At 39.8% G+C, this 17,511-nt stretch overlaps 1 protein-coding gene across 11 annotated transcripts in view; it reads left to right on the forward strand.

Annotated features, from left to right (window-relative positions):
- PEX5L (peroxisomal biogenesis factor 5 like) overlaps positions 1-17,511 on the forward strand; it is a 210,749-nt gene that overhangs the window by 179,704 nt on the left and 13,534 nt on the right. For all 11 annotated transcript variants that reach the window (XM_081026065.1, XM_081026059.1, XM_081026060.1 and 8 more), the window contains 3 exons: positions 11,514-11,630; positions 13,512-13,655; positions 16,660-16,730. In XM_081026065.1, the coding sequence (XP_080882191.1) occupies positions 11,514-11,630; positions 13,512-13,655; positions 16,660-16,730 (332 nt within the window). The remainder of the gene's footprint in view (positions 1-11,513; positions 11,631-13,511; positions 13,656-16,659; positions 16,731-17,511) is intronic.

A 17,511-nucleotide genomic window follows, 5' to 3' on the forward strand; every position in this document is an offset into this window, starting at 1 on the left:
ATAATAACATGACTCCTTCCATATTCACAATTGACAGTTTCTTGCCTTTAGGCCTGATCCTCTGTAGTGGGGAAGCCTCCAGGGGAACCTTCTCTCTCCCGGCTCCACTTCTTCCCCCTCTGCTCACTAGTCCATTTCCGAGCCCTCCAGGGTGGCACCAGAGCAGTAGAAGTAGGGGAAGGGGCCCAGCCTACACACAAGGCACACTCATGGCCTGGCACAGGTACTCTCAGGGCTCAGCGATGTTTAACATGAGAATATACTCTCACGTTCTGCTTTTGTGGGTCTTTCAGAGATTCCTGCTAGGAGTAACCACGTGCAGTCCCAGTGAGAAGGTCACCGATTCTCAACCTTCGAGGAAGTCCTCTTGGGTGGAATTCACAGTAGCTCCAGGCTGGCTTGCCCCTCGGTGGCCTAAACTTGGTCATGAGAAACACACGTCCTTGGCCATTCACTTCATGGAAATGCTGTCCCTTGGCCCTTCGACATTAGCCCTTTTGTAAAGTTTATAGGCTAAATATTGGAGAGAAAAAAAAGAGAGAAAAAAAAAACATTCCTTCTGCAAGTCCTGCATAGGTAGTAAGGCACCAATTGCTTTATTCTTTTTTTGGAACCACAGCCAAAACAGACTGAGAATTCCATTTTAACATTCCATTGTAGTTTCTTTCATTCCTGATAGAAAAGAAGCTGAGTGCAGTATCTGTGACCTTGTATTTCTAAATAGAATGAACTTGGTTTGTCTCAGAAAATTAAGTGACAAGAGACAAGCAGAAGGATTCTGTTCTGCTCTTTCCTCCAACCAAGATCGTACTTTCCAAGCAACAACACTGACTGATCCTTAACGCAAGGACAGGCTGGAACTGCCGAGCAGGCTGAGGGAACAAGGCTTGCGTGCGTGAAAAGGGTCTGATGCTGGTTCAATTATTAAGCAGCTAGTGACCTTGGACAAGTCACTTATGAAGGTCAATTAAGTTAATACACTTGAAAGCCCTTTAAAACTTACACATATTTAAAGTGACTATTGTTGCTCTTAGTAAGAAGCAATGCAATTTTGTCACTAAATCCTCCTATTTCTTCACTTAGAATATCGCTGATTCTCTCTTTCTTGTCTGTTCCCGTTGCAATCACCCTGGTCTCATCCCAGATTACTGCAATAGCCTCCTAATTTGTCTCTCTTCTGCCCCACGCCCCACAATTCATCTCCAAAGGGAGGAGGTACACCAGGTGTTCCTAAGGCTTCTTCCTTCCTGGGTGAAGCTTAGATTCTATGAGACAAAAAAAAACAGGAAAAGAAAACATGGCAGTTTCTTTCCCTAACCCACTCCTATCCTTACCTTTGGCTATGATTCAAATAAGCCATTTAGCTTAATAGTTAAATATTCGTTAGGTAGATAAGTACATAGGTAAGTGGGTGGGTGCATGGCTAGATATAAATGCATAAAACTGAGGGGGGGTAGCTAGTTAAGTGAAGATCAGGATTTTTCAGTTACTTCACAGTTTCAGTAACTCTACAAACATTCCAAAGATGGTTTTATTTACTGTTACTATGTATGACAGAGTGTGTGTCTTTATTTTCATTTGTTTGCAACCTGTGGTGATCTGGCTTCCACCCCTATTCCACAGACATTACTCTGGACAAAATCATCGCATCTCCATTACTGTTCATGCTCAAAGACATACTTTAGCCAAATTTAACCTCTCGGCAGCATTCAACTATTAACCCCTTCCTCCCCTTATGGGTTCTCTTCTGTTGCATTTTCTGACCCCACACTCTTCCTTCCTCTCCAGTGAGTTCTTCCTCCTCTGCCTATTCCTTGTTCCCCGGAGTGCGATGCCAGGCAGCCTGCCCTCCTCTCCTGATACAGTCTCACTAGTTGAGCACATCCCCCCATGTGCACTCACATACTGGCTCTGATTTTCCTCCTGAGAACAAAGCCACATACCCAACAGCCTACTTAACACGCATGCTCGCACATAGCAGAGGTGCCTTACACGGAACATATTGGGACCCAAGCTCTTCACCATAACCCTACTTCGCCTTTCTGTTCTCTAACTCAGGGAATAGAATCCCCCAAGCAAACAGCCTCGTATCTCTCTCTCTCCTACTTCTCTCCTCACCCCAACATCTAATCAAACACCAAGTCTTGTTGATGCTACTAAATACATCTCAGATCCACCCCTGTCTCTCCATCTCTCCTGCCAACACCCTACTCTAGTCACCGTCATCTCTCATACAGAATGTGACAGCCTGTTAACTCGTCTCACTACCTCCAGAGTGGAGATTGGAAGGCTGCACTATTCCATTTCCTTCACTTCAGCCTGAGCAAGCTTTCTAAACCACAGATCTGAATAATGACGTCCGCCTTGTCCTCAAAATAAAGTGCAAACTCATGGACCTGGCTTTATAAGATCCTTCATGGTCTAGACCATTCTTGCTTCTGCATCCTCAGCTCTGACTCCCACCTTAATGTCTACACTGACGTCGTAATAACTGATCACTTCCCAGAATAGGCCGTGTAATCTTCCTCTCAGCTTTTGCACATGCTAGTCCTGTCAGAAATGTTCTTTCCTCACCCCATCACCTGGCTAACTTCTGTTCACTCTTAGAGTATCTGAACTCTAAGAAGATCCCTCTTAGAAGATCCCTGAACTCCCCAGTCTAGGTTGGGTTCCCCTCCCCTTTGCTACTAAAGTACCTCTTCTCCCCTTACAGTCCTGTATTGCAGCTGTCTGTGCCCCACCAGACCGCACGCTCCCGTGGCAGGATCACACCTGCCCTGCTCACGGCTATCCGCAGGTTACCACAGCACGGCCTGCTCCACAGTAGGCTTCTCGATAACTTGGCTGAATGAGTGAATTCAGTGTATAAGTATGTACAATAAATTACTTTGAGAAGATGCTACTTTTCAAATTTTATGAATCACCTCAAAAAAAGTGGTTTTGTATGGTAAAAAGTCCATTTTATAAAGACATTACGAAAGCACTGGCATCTCGTACATCTAAATCAGAGGTGTCCAAACTGCGGTCCATGGGCCAACTGCAGCCCGCAATCCATTGTTAATTGGCCCGCAGCAAATTCCAAACCTATATTTAGTCTACTTAAATAAACCAGGTGAGGCAGTACGTACTTCACCTCGAGTGAGTGGCCCCGCTGTTTGTATATTTTACCGCATATGGCCCTTGGTGAAAAACGTTGAAAAAAGTTTGGACACCCCTGATCTAAGTATTTCTTTAAAAAAAAATGTTATGTCTGGCCCTTCAAAATGTGTTCCTAATTACACAATAACTAGTTCCTGAGAACAATGAGGGATATATCATTTGTTAACGTCCAGCAAATCTTGCCAGTACAGTCTAATAATTGGAAATAAAGGAATGTCAATCCATCCATAGCCTCCTCTTCACTGTCAGTTAGATTTTGTAGAAAAGAGTGCTGAGAAGGCAGATTTTCTCCCGGGCCAGCAGAGTCTCTCGTCTGGCATTTGATTGGGCTTCTCTTCCGTGTTTTGATACTGGGAATGAGGCAGTCGATGCCAAGAAGCTAGGTGTAGTGCCGAGTATCACTGGCAGAGAAAATATTTCTCCAGTTCTATCCAAATTAATCCTTACAGGCCAATAAATCAATACGCAAGGAGAATGTGTAATGATTTTGACCATCTGGAATTTTAAAGGCATTGGTGGGTGTAACAGTACTACCTAGCTCCACAGTAGTTATGAACAGTAGGATTTTAGCTCCAGGTAGCATGAAAATGTTCCCCTCCCCCTGTGATCCCACCACCCTGATCCAGGGCTGGGGGCTCTTGACCGCTTTGCAGTCTCCTTGCCCTGCCCTTGAGTCAGCCAGTTTGATTTCAGTGTAAAAGAAAGCAGCTTCAGCCGTTTTCCTTCCCAATACCCTCGTAAGATAACAAACTGGACCAAGACTCTGTCTTCACACCTGACAAACTGTTGTGACAATCAGGTAGTCAGAAATAAAAAGGGAGAAAGTCAAAATATCAGTACAATATGATTGATCAATACAATATGAGTGATTTTTTAAAATCTGACTTTTCCATCAAAATGACTGGCCCAGGTTTTTTTCCTTAAATAACCCTAAATGAGAGGGGCGGATTTCCACTGTGGAAGGTAGTGTCATCATGGGCATTAGATATAGCAGGTAAAATTCTTTATCACTAGGAAAAAATGTTGCAAAGAAAATTGCTTCTAAATCAATCTCTGTGGTGGCCTTGCCCTGAAGCAAAGGAAAGAGAAAGAAGAAGGAACCTATTTATACACCCAGACACCCTAAGCTCACTTTAGTTGTAACTATAAATGCTACTCCTGGTAGATAGCCCAGCACTTTACAGTAGCCCTAGCAAGTGACTGTCCCTCCCATTTTAATGTGGTAAGACTGGGACATAGATTTGGCAACTTGTTCTAGGTCATACCACAATTAAGCGATGGAACTGGAATTCCAACCAGTCTAACTCCAAAACTCCTGCCCTGAATCACTATTCCCAGTATAAAGACTATTTGCAAGTTTTGCAGGCCCTGAAACAATTATAGAACTTAAAAGTTGTTGGTCACCAGGACATAATTTCTTTATCAAAGAGTTTCTTATTTAAATTATTTTAAAAAGCAATAACAGTAAGAGAAAACAAAAGGTTGGGGGAGGAAAAGTTAGGAACTACCCAGAAATCTCACTACATTAATAAATTAACTGTTTTCATTTTTTCATGTTTCTTCCAGTCTTTGTTCAATCTGTGTACATAATTATATGTAGTTTCAAAGGTCATTTTCAATGACTAGTTAATACTGAAACGATAAATACATCAAATCAGATGTCTTCCCCCCCAAAATTTTTTTTTATTCTTTCCCCACATTCTGGGTTTCATTTCTTTTTCTGCAACAATAACAACAAAATCTTGAAGAATTCTGATTCACACAGCAGATGTGAGGATTAGAGGACCTGCTGGCTAATTGGAAATGAGTTCCACTGAAAACAATCACATAAAAACAAACTATATATGGTAAATTCCTATCCCTGGTAACGTCTCAGGATACATCAAATTTATCTGTCGCCAGCAATCTATTTTGGTAGAATGCTCATGCCCTGGGTCTCCTTTGAGGAGACCCTTTGAGGGTATAGATCCCCTTTGAGGATCTAGCTTCAAAAGTCACATCAGGTCAGTGTCATTGCGTTCTGTTTCTCAAGGGAAGTGTCCAAAGACAGGCAATGCTCTTCACCTCTTCATGAAGTGCGGCAACATTCTAAAGAGGATGGAGGACCAGAAATACTGCAGTAGCCATTTTGAAAGATGCAATCTGCCATAAAAGGGGAAAAATGAAATATCTTGAATTCTGGCTATTTACCAGAATAGTGTGACTTTGAGCAATAACTGCATCTCCTTTTGCATCATTCGTTCACCGTATCCTGAATAACAGTTACCTCTATTTTTATTTTATCATTGGCCAGTGAACTTCTTGAGAGTATTATCCAGAGCTAGGTGTTTTGTTTTGTTTAATAGTCCTATAATGCAAAACCCAAACACATAGTTTGGATTTAGTAAATATTTCCAATACTTTATTTTTTAAAACTAGTAGAGAGTTTCCCTGTACCTTTTCAGTACCTGTAGACGTGGCTAAAGGAGAAGAAACCCCTCTGGAACCGAGTCACACTGCTTGTAGTTCACCATCCACATACAGATCCTTTATCACATGGCTGTTGTCACACGGAGCATGAGACAAGGTTCCAACCCCAGGACCCTCCGCATTTCCTCGTGTCTGTGGTAAAGTAGCCCTACAGTCACATGCTGCTAGTTGACTGAAGAGCAGCTAGGAGGCCTGCAAGAAATAAACAGCCTCTGAGACATTGACCCCACAAAACCTTACTCCCAAGTGGCAGCAAAACCAGGCTTAGTCTCCAAACCTCCAGCTTCAGGGCACCTTCGGAGCCGTTCTTTGTGGCGAATGCAAATATCACTGGAACCACAAACATAAGTACAATCATGTGAAACTACAGCTCTGCAAAGGCATTCGTTGCTAAGAATAGGCCAATAACCCCTGGCCCTTTGGACGACAGGTTTTGCTCGCTGTATTTTAATACTCCCTTCCTCTTTGCTCCTCGCAAGAGGAGAAGAATAGAAAGAACAGAAAACTACCTTAGAGTCTCTGTTAGAAATGGCCCTTGGTTGCCTGCTGACATCCTGCTGCAGCCTTGTATTGCATTATTTCCAGCTTCCTGTGCCCTCTCCTCTCCTTCTCATCATTTCCAATTTTTCCTCCCCACATTTCTGTGGCTAATCTGCTGACACACTGGTGAGAGCCTCAGGCTGTTTTCCCAGGTGCCTGCCAACATCTGCAGTGATGGCCAACTCCATTAAACAAGGAAGCACGCGTAACCTAGAGGCAACCAGAAAATCTATGTTGAGTGCTAGTACCAATATGTTTGCTTTTCAGAGTTGAAACCACACAACACAGTTTACTGTTCGTGGGACTGCCTCCTCTATCACCTGGGAGATATTCTTTTTCATCTACAAATATAAAATAACACTACCTGCCAATTCCTTAGTTCTTAATGTTACAAGTTCTAAGCACTTTACATGCATTGTTCCACTTAACCTTGCGCAACCACTCTGTTTCTAAGAGGAAACCAAGTTGAAGAGGTCACGTGACAAGGGGCATAGCCAGGATCCTGCCTGTTCTACCTGATGCCAAAGCCCACGCATTTTCTTCCCTACATTGTTTAGATTGGGGAAAGGGCATGCATGATAGATCAATTTCTTAGCTCATTGTTTTTTTGCCACACCTTCCCGCTTGCTTCCTCGATCTGCGCCCCCTGCTGGAGGCTTTCTGCTTCTCCTGTGCTTTAGGATCCCATCTCCAAGTATACACCACCGTCCTCACGAGTTCAGACTCACGAGGAGTCTGAAGCAGAGTATCTTGAGTGTAGATATCTGGCTTCTCTGACCCTGCTGTCTCGTCATTTGTTTTGTTTTGATTTTTCAGAGAGGTTTTATTAATTTTGAGCCTTTCAGTTTCATTCAATAAATCAATTCCTTAGTAGTGTTGTCACCAGAGCCCCCTCAGGGTTGTAAGAGACTACAGATTTCACTGGTTCAAACCTGCATCTCATCTGTGCATTGTCTTTACAGCACTCCTCACATTGGTCATTCTGTTTCTGTTTGAAGACTTCTAATGTTGTGGAACCCATCCCTCGGAAGAGGAAGCAGCCCATTGCATGATCAGGCTTCATATTGTGTTTGATAAAAGTCTGTCCCTTTGGAACCGCCATTTATTCATCCTACTTCTGCTGTCTATACAACAAGGCTAAGCCGCATCACTCCACTGAGTCATGCTTTTCTAGATGAATTACTCCATAAACAGGGTTACTCTTGCCCTTTCGTTGTTGCCTGAGTAGACTCCAGTTTGTCAATGATCTTCACTACATGGGACACCCCAGACTATACCCAGAGCTCAAACTAATTCTGACCAATCCAAAAAAAAAAAAAAAAAAAAACTCTGACCAATTCAAATTCTATCCCATCCTTGATCAGGGTGCTGTATGTCTATGATTACAGCCCCAGGTTGAATATGTTCTTTGAGCAATCATCCAGAATCCTCGACTATTACTGAGCTCTTAGTCACCAGCTTAGTCAAGAGATGTGGTGAGTGGGGACCTTTCAGCCAGTCTTCACCAACCTGAGCTACTGGGTCTTAAGACAGTGAGGTCCCAAACTGCTCGTAATTTCCCTTCAACAAAAACTATTTATTGCGTGGCAAATACTTGACCCAGCTTCTTATAGTGAGTTTTCATTCCTCACAATGCAAGAGGTACTCTCTTTTTTTTTGCATATACAGGATGGGTTGGTTGGCAGGTTGATTGTTTTTTGAAAGTTTTGATCCAGTTAACAGTTAATCATTGGATGGCTGAAGGGGCCAAAAGAAAGCCAGTCCCCTCACAGGCAGAACCGGCATATGCTTCACACTGCTCAATTCTTTCACAACACAACCCCAGCATCTTTCTAATCGACAGTTATGTTTGACTACAAAATTGAAAGTATCTCTATTTTAACTCAAGAATGAGCAAAATAGACTTATGAATGGGAACTGATAATATGCCACTACTCCTTACAATCTCCCGGTTCTAAATTGTTTGTTTTCTTATTCTTTATATTTTAATCTAATTAATATTTAATTTTGTCATGATTCTTATAGAAATTTTTATTTTCTAGTTTACAATCAAATAGCGAAGGAAAAATGTCAAATATACTTTTGGGAAAGTGCTTTAAAGTATAATTTTTGGAGATCAGTGAACAGGCTAGAAGCCCCCTTCAAAAAAAAAAAAAAAAATGTGATCCTAGGCTAAGATCTCCCTTTCCCCTTATGCTGATCTTTTGAGCCAATCTGTATCGACAAAGATGCCTGAGCTATTTGTCTAATAAACCCAAGCTTCTCACTGTACAAATGAGAAAACGTAATGCACAGATGGGTTAAAATGGCTTGCTCAAGTTTATGGGAATGATGGCAGCTTCGAGCACATACCTGTCTTCTTCCAAACCACTGACACATCCTACCTGTATTGAAGGAATTCAAGGAGGCAAGAAATTGCTCTGGTGGGGGAGGGGTCATTGCAAAAAACATCATGGAGGAAATAAAATTGAAAAGAAGTCAGAGTTTTTTAACCAAATCCTACTTTTTCACCAAAATAACACATGCTAGTAATAGAAAGTTTGGAAAATGCTGAGAAGTACAAAGAAAGGTGATGGGGCAAATTACTCAAAATCCCATCCCATGCAAGCAGTGCTATTAGTGCACTTTTCTATAGTTTTTTTCCCCCAAACATATTATTTGTTGTTGTTTTCTATCATTGTGATCATACTACTGCTCGAGGAACATTGTAACTCAAAGACTATTCCATGTTGTAATGAACTCTTCCTAAATACCATTTTAATTGCTACAAAACAGTCCATTTTTACCATAACATTCTTAACTTTTTGAATAATTAAGTAGAAGGGAATGATTTGAATGAAGAGAGGAAAGCTGTCTTCAGAGGACAAGGATATGTATTTACAGCCAACTGAAACACCAAAATACTCAGAGATGTATATTTGAGCTTTGAGGTTGTGGGTGATCTTTGTTCACTCTTTAAATTTTTCAATGCTACGAAAACACTAACAAGAACCTACTTTAATTGAGCATTGACCATGTGCTTTATGCCATAGATACATTTTCTCATGTAGTCATCATAACTACTAACAGAGATCACTATTATATCTTCATTTTAAAGATAAGGCAAATGAGACCTAGAGAGATTAAGGAACTTGCAGAAGGTCAGTGATGGAGCCAGCATTTGTTCCCCGGTTCAGCTGAGGAGAAAGCTGCCATTCTTAAAAACCATCATACTGTATATCCCAAACTGTCTATAAATATCTACCATTGTTATAATCAGAAAGCTGTTTTTAAAAATGAGAATGGATTGCAAACAATAGCTCATTTCTGGTGTAAGCAGATAACTTACTACCTGTAGAATATGAAAAACAATCTACCAAAATCCCAGAACAGCTAAGAAAATCATCAATACATTCTATCCCCTCAGGCATGACTAAAATGTTAAAAATTCAAATATGTTTCAAGTTTCTCTGAAATTGATTAGAAATAGAAAAAAGCAGTGTTAATTGCAGTTACGTGAATGAAGTCTGGATTCTGAGATTAGACGAAAATTGATTGTGCTACAAGTAGTCTTCTGTAATTAAATGAAATTGTGCTGTGCACTTTAATTAGTCAGCAGAACTTATCCTAAGTGGTAACAGTCATGCCTGGTGTAGCTCATTAAGTGAGAACCTGGCAGCCCACCTCAGCTGAGGCTCTGTTTTCCACACCAATCTTATTTATGTATCGACCGCTCTGATTTGAAACTTCAGGAAAGGTAATGCTTCCTTTTGTAACCCAGATGTCCACATTATAAAATCCCCCTCATTCTTTCATTCACAAGACTTGTAATAGCTTTAAATTCTAAGGAATCTCACTAAGGGAACATATAACTGCCTTAGAAAGTACTGGAAGTCATTGGCATTTCACATCACCCACCAGGGGGCTTGGGAAAGTCAGTAAACACCGAAAAATTAATTCACTTACCAGATTTCTCTTCCTATCTATGCAGACAGGTTGAACCCGCATCTTGGAAAAGCTATTCAAGAAACTGAATCTCCAAAAATTTTTCTCCTAACTCCTCAGTACCTAAACACTCCGTTTTCAGGGTGTTAAAAGAGGAAAGTTAATTTATTTTTCTTTTTTGTCATTTTTAACCTTTTTTAATTGTAAAATCGATGCATACTGAGAAAATCCAGAAAGTATGGAAAAATGTCAAGAAGCAGGAGAAACATCACCTATGATCCCATCATTCAAAGATAGGTTACTCTTAACGTGGTAGCATATTTCCTCCTATTCTTTTATCTAGCCATTGCTTTTGTATATCTGAGATTGTTTTGTTTGCACAATTTGGTATTCTACTAGAAAGACTCATTGAAAAAGAAATTTTAAATTTCATTACTAACCTTAACCTGGATAAGTGGTGGCCATTCCATGTGCTTCCAGCCTCCCAGACACAGATTGTCAAGATGCCCTCAAGGAGGGGAGGCCCCCACTGAAAGGACAGGACCCATTTCTGTTGTAGGATTCAATATTCTGGATATAAAAGTTGCCCAGTGAACTTGAGCAAATTTATTTAGTGGCCTGGGACTAATCACATTGAGCTTGCCTTTATTCCCTGAACATTTGTATGCAAAAGACATGAGGTTATATTTATCATTCAAAGCAACTTTGAAGAAGAGTTCCTGCCACAGACAACCACCACTCAGGCATGATGATGGAGTGGAGGTGAGACCAGGGGGATTGAAAGGTGAAGGGCAACCTCAAGTCGGTTGATGGCATGTCAACAAGTCACTGGACTTAGAACTGTAGAAATTGAGATTTGCAGGTAAAGAGTCTGGATCTCAGTCCCAGACTCAGGTGATCAAGGAATACCCACTTCTTTGTTTTCTTTAAAGAAAATTAAGTGGTTTCTAAGCATCTCTCTTACCACACTGGCAGGTAACTTGGGTTTCGGCACCGAATCTGGAAGGCTTCTGTGGTGCCAGAAAACAAGGACAGTCTTCACCCTTTTATCTGTCATGCTAACTGCTAACAGCCGAATAAGTCCCAAGTGGTTCCTTCAAATCCAATTTCTTTCTGTTTCCCTGACCCATGGGGATCAGAGTCCAAGCCAGCCCTCCCACAGCCCAGTCATACCCTCTCATCCTCTTGGAGGTTGGGCCAATTTGCCTGGGAGCTACCTAAAAGCTAAGCACCTGTCTCCCACTCATCTCAGAACCTACCACCCTCTTTAACAGTGGGTATCATTGGATGTGTCCAGTTTCAACATTTTATTCCTCCTCAGAACTCATTTTGATCTATGAGGAAAACTGTCTTTCTGGAAATAAACTAAATGATTTAGCATGTTCTTAAATCCATCTCTCTTAATTTTTCCTGTCTCCTAGTCAGATACAGAGTTTTGGGATAAGATGCAAGCAGAATGGGAAGAAATGGCCCGGAGGAACTGGATATCCGAGAACCAAGAAGCCCAAAATCAAGTTACAATCTCAGCTAGTGAGAAGGTGATCAATTCTCTTCTTATACATGCTGATCGGTTTTCTCAACCTCTTTGGATAATTTTTTAATAAATTGTCAACCTAAATATCATCACTGCTAACATTTCGGGAGTTGCTTTCCTTCTGATTATCTCTTTTGTTCATTTTGGTTTAGCCATTTCTCCCCAAGATTTTAAAAATACGGAGGTTTTGGACACTTTTGCTAGGTGTTGCCACCGAGTCCCCTGAAGTGTTAATACTACATAGTATGCATCTGTTTATGTCCTGTGGCCTTTTGAGGGCTACAAACCATAGTTATATTTAAGATTTTTTTTCACCCTCCCACTCCTCAAACCAGTTTTTGCCCTACTGATGGCTATGTTATCCACTGAGAATGCATGTTTTAAAGTTATAGATATTCTTTTATTGTAAAAATGCAAGCAATGCAGAATGTACAAATAATCTAGTATTTTCTATAGTTATATAAATTAAACAAATAAGCTCATATTATATGTGAAGTTTTGTAGCTTAAGCCTCACTTAGTTTTAGTTATTATAATTACTTGTATTATGTTAAAATTTATTTAATCCATCCCCTATTGATGGACATTCAAATAACTTTCATTTTTTTTGTTATTGTAAAGAGACAGTGAAAGCTTCATGCTCAAGTCTTTGTCTGCCTTGATTATTACCTTATGATAGACTTTTAGAGAAATTTATTAGACTGAAAGCTATGAACTATTTAGAGGCTCTTTATATGTGTAGCTGTATTATTTTGGAGAAAATGTGTCCCAATTTAAACTCTCATCAGAAGTGTCTGAGAGACATTATTTGTCGCAACTTTGCTAGCATACATTATCATAAAATCCTTTTAATTTGATAGATACAAATAATATAGTCTGTTGATGCTATTAAGATTTTAAAATAGAACAAATAGAGACCTGTACTCTCCATAGATGCTTAGAAAGACAAAACCCCTTATCAAAAGTCACAGGGTATGACCAGCTTATAGAGTGGTGTTATGAATATGGGGTCTCAGAAGTAAGCTCAGGGTCTCAGCCATGCCTCAGGTTCAAAGATTATAGCCCAAAGTCTGATGATCTGTATCAGTGTTCTTCCTTCTTACTTAGTTTTTCCTTTTGTGGAAGAGACAGTTATTTTTAATGAGGTGGTTGTTCTGACTTTATGAAATTGCCTGATCTGCTGAGGGACACAGATCATTGGGAAGAGAAATACATTTTAATGACTATATAGATTTAAATGTAAATCCCCTAAGTTCAGAGACTATTAATCATCATTTCCCCAGGACCTAGTGCAGAGTAGACACAAATAAGTATTTGTTGGATTGAACCAACTATCACAGAAATTATCCAGAACTAAATATTATGGAGACTTTCACCACCACAAAAACCATAACACACATATATCTCTCCCACCCCGTGCAAGAAAATTCCACATCTCTATCTTTCAAGTTATTTAAACTTATTTCTCAAGTTTCTTTTTTTCCAACTGTTTTTAAAAGTACAAATTGAAGGGTAACTGGGACTTCACGGGTAATTTGGCTAGTTGTTCACTGCATTCACATATTTGCTGGGGCTCAGATCAGGGAAGTCTTCCTGAGGAATCCCCTGGGGACTTGACCTGGTTGTGTGAATGGTATATTTACCATTGAGTTTCTTTGTTAGCTGCATTATCGGTAACTTTTTGTTTCTTTTTATTTTATTCAATAGCAAAATAAAATTTATACACTGAAAATGTACAGTCTTAATAAGGAAAAAAACAGTAATTGAAATTTAATTGTAATTACATTAATTTAATTCATTAAATTAGCTTAGTGATATTAAATTAAAATTTTGAGCATGAAGAGCTAAATCGATGGATCTTGTGTTGGCCCTTCTCTGTGTTGTAGGGATATTACTTCCACACTGAAAACCCCTTCAAGGACTGGCCTGGAGCCTTTGAAGAAGGCTTGAAAAGGCTGAAGGAAGGGGACCTGCCAGTCACCATCCTGTTCATGGAAGCAGCAATTCTTCAGGACCCTGGAGATGCAGAGGTGTCATTTCCCCTTCATCCTGCCAGGCTCAGAAATTGGCTGCATGTGCTAAAGAGGGACAGAGGGTGACACAGAGCTCTACTGGGTGGCATTTTCGTCAAGTAAAGGTTCCCAAAGGAGTTAACCTGGTTTAGTCTGATATAACCTATTTCCTAACCATATCTGCAGCATCTACAGTGCCCCAAAATAAAGGGTGGGGCCAAGAAATGAAAAACTAAAATTGCCTTCCTGGAAGCTCGGCAGTGCTTTTGGGGGGTCGTGCACCGTCTTGCCTGAGTCCACAGCCATGCTGTAGCTCACTCTTGATTTCCTCACTCATCTATTGAGCACATACTATGCCACGGAGTGTGCCAGACACTGGCTTCAAACACTGAAGATCTGAGAAAATGAAAAAGTTGAAAAGACATGGAGGTGGTTCATCTGGAGAGACAAATAAATAAGTCAGTGCATGTCATAAATGCAGCATCAGGGCACTCAGAGAAGGCTGGGAGAACCAGCCTTCCCCTACAAGGAAATCCAAAGCTGAGGTTTGAAGGAGAGGGGATTAATTAAAAGCAGCAGGGGAGTCGAGTTGTTGGTTGGAGCAAATGGTATGAGGGTAGCAGAGGGACCTGAAACACTGGGTCAGATGGGGCGAGGTGGAGAGAACGGCAGAAGAGGAGGCAAGGAGAGGTTGACAAGAGTTGGAACGTCATCCTGTAAGCCATGGGGAGCCACTAGGGAAGAGGGACACATTTGGATTTGCATGTTAGAAAAACCCTTTTCTCTGAGGTGGGAAGGGTGGTGATTGGAGACAGAGGCTGTGAGGACAGCAAAGAGGCTTCTGCAATCTGATCTTGGTCCAGTACACTTCCAAATCTGCAAAGAACTTTAAAAAGATAGAGGCAGGTATAGAGGATTCTTGTTTACTTCGTGAGTGATTTTCAGGAAACATAAGGGATATTCCCAAAAGAATTTGCAGAAATTTTAGGGAAGGTATATACAGTTGCTGAGAAGGCAGCGTAGAATAGTGGTGAAGAATCTTGGCTCTGCTCTCCTAACTGTGTGGGTTCAAATCACGCTCTGCTGCTGGTTAGCCACAAGCCATGTGATCTGGGGCAAGTCATGTAAACCTGAGCTTTCGTTTCCTCATATGTAACCATCTCATTTGGTGTTGTGAGGATTAAATTAGTTTATACAAATAAAGTGCTCAGTTCAGTGCCTGGCACATAAATATTGAGCCTTCATTATTACTATTGGTTGTACTCAGTTTGTGTGGAATAAAACAAGTACACTGATCCCTAAAGCCCCTGGTAACTTGATGATCAACACATTCATTGATAGTGAAATGAGATGGAACTGAGAGCTGGAATTCTGAACCAAAATATTGGAAATTTTTTTAAAAAGGCATATGAATCATTGTAGAAGAGAAAATCATCACATTAATAGAAAACCATAGTCCACTCCCCCCAAAAATAATATCATCTTACATTTCTAAATGTTATGTGTTTTCATGTGTATTATATCACTTAACACAGCAACCCGAGAACGTTTTTCTTTAAAAAAAAAAAAAAAAAAAAAAACAGGTATATATTATTATCCCAGATTCATGAATGAGAGCATTAGGACACTTGGTAACTAGTGAACCCTAGACAAGGACCCAGGGCTTCTGAATCGATGGAGACCCCAAGGCTAAGATAACGGACGATCTGTGGACAGTGAAAATGACACCACTCCCGAAGACTAGGAAGCAGCCCCCAGAGTAATCTTTTCTTAGGATGCATTCTCAGATGTGTGGAAGGTGAAATCAAAAGAGGCTGTGCTCTGTAGACTTGAAAGATTAAAAAGAATCACAGATATGCTGGGGGGAAATAAATTAGTATTTTTTATGAGTGTATATAGTTTGTGTAATAACAATCCATAAGGGTAAAAGCCAATATAATTTTTACAGCACTTTAAGATGACACTATGTGTTTTCCTATAATTTTTCCTATAATTTCCTACGATTTTTCAAAATATTCATAGCATTGATTCTCAAAGGTAAGAGAGTTTTATGCACTTCTCAAACCTTTTTAAATCCCTAAGACTCGGATATACCCCCACCCCAAGCAAATTTGAGGACAGTGTGCGTAATGAGAAGTTTCGTTGATATGTATGTTTTTGTAATAGTGTGAGAATTATTATTCTTAAAAGTGCATAAGTACAAATTTGTTATATTAAAACTTTCATTCTAGATATGAAAAACATTATCAGCCTAAAGATATTCTTCACATTATTTACAAAAGCAAAGGATTGGAAACAACCTTAGAGCAATAACTGGGAATTGGTTGAGTAAATAATGGGATATCCATTGGGCAAAATTTAAACTAAAAATCCTAAGTAGGAGAATGTTGTAAAAAAAAAACATGAAAAAGTGCTTATAATTCAACAAAGTAGTAAGTGTAAGCTATAAAATTATATATATATATACATCAGATTGCATTTTAGATGTGTTTTATGCATTTTAACAGTGATTATATTAGAGCAATGAACACATTATAGGGGCTTGATGGTTTTGTTTTCCCTAGTTTCTAAATTTCCTGTTACATCTTCTAATAACTGCTTGACTTTCATTTATACAAGCTAATTTCATTGTGTACATCTTGAGATTTCGTATAAACTTAAGACTAGCTACATTTCTGGGTTATTTTTCTACCTGTTTTCCTCACAAATACATAACTTTATATATCTATCTTCTGGTTTTAAGATATCTAATATCATGAAATCTCAGAAACTCAAAGGTTTCCATGGGTAACAGGAGAGAATAAATACTGAGAGTTTGTAAATAGTGACAGAAGATTTGACCCAGATGTCACAAGAGAGTTTGAATGAAGAAATGTATGTGATATTTTTCCCTTTTACAAGACTCTCACACCTGAGACAGGTTGCTCTGTACAGAGGGATCTGTCACAGGTAAACAAACCAACTATAGCACGGGAGTGATTCTGCTTCCTCTTGAAATGTTGACGTCGGTTGTTTTTTGTAGGCATGGCAATTCCTCGGGATAACCCAGGCAGAGAATGAAAATGAACAAGCAGCTATTGTCGCCCTCCAGAGGTAGATGAAGCTAAATGCAAAACCATGGGCCGGGTGGACTTATTAATGGATTTCCTGTTGTTTCAGATTTGTCTTTTTACCCTTAAGTACACTGTAAAGAATTTGGCCAGGATGAGTACTGAGATGGCATGTTTTACTTGCACTTACTCTGGAAAACAAGAACTTATGAAGAAATAATGTTCCTAAATCACAATGTTTAGCCACCTACAAATCAATTGACCTTCATTGGCATGAAAAGTCTATGTGAAAAGCAGTCACGAAGTAGACTCATTGAATACATAGCTCCCTTTAACTTTCTAGCCTTCTATAGTGTCTGAAAATTTTCTTCAGGAAAAACATACCACGGATAATCTCAGTGTAATTTTAGTTCCTGGTGTCTACAGAGCTTCTCCTGAGATACTTTGAGCAACCTGCAAGTACAACTCCTGAGCCCTGACTAAAGAGCTAGACTACTTTGGATTAGTAGCATCACACCTTACTTGATTAGAGGCCTAATTTAAACCCAGGAAGAAAACAGCCCCCACTAAATAGACTTCCACTTTTCCTAACCTTTCTTATAAATAAATACTTTTATTTTTACAAAATATATCTACAAAACATTGTACAATCTTCCATCTCGGTTGTCCAAATTTAGTTCAAGTCAGTCTGCTTGGTGGATAATGTACATTTAATATAGTGATAGTAGAGCAGAGTTAAAATAATGATATGTCCTACTTCTCATTAGATAAACTACTAGTAAGTCAACAGGGATTAGCCACATTTTCTATAGTTTTAAAATGAT

The sequence above is a fragment of the Rhinolophus hipposideros genome (assembly GCF_964194185.1).
Source record: "Rhinolophus hipposideros genome assembly, chromosome: 2".
NCBI classification, from domain to species: Eukaryota; Metazoa; Chordata; class Mammalia; order Chiroptera; family Rhinolophidae; genus Rhinolophus; species Rhinolophus hipposideros.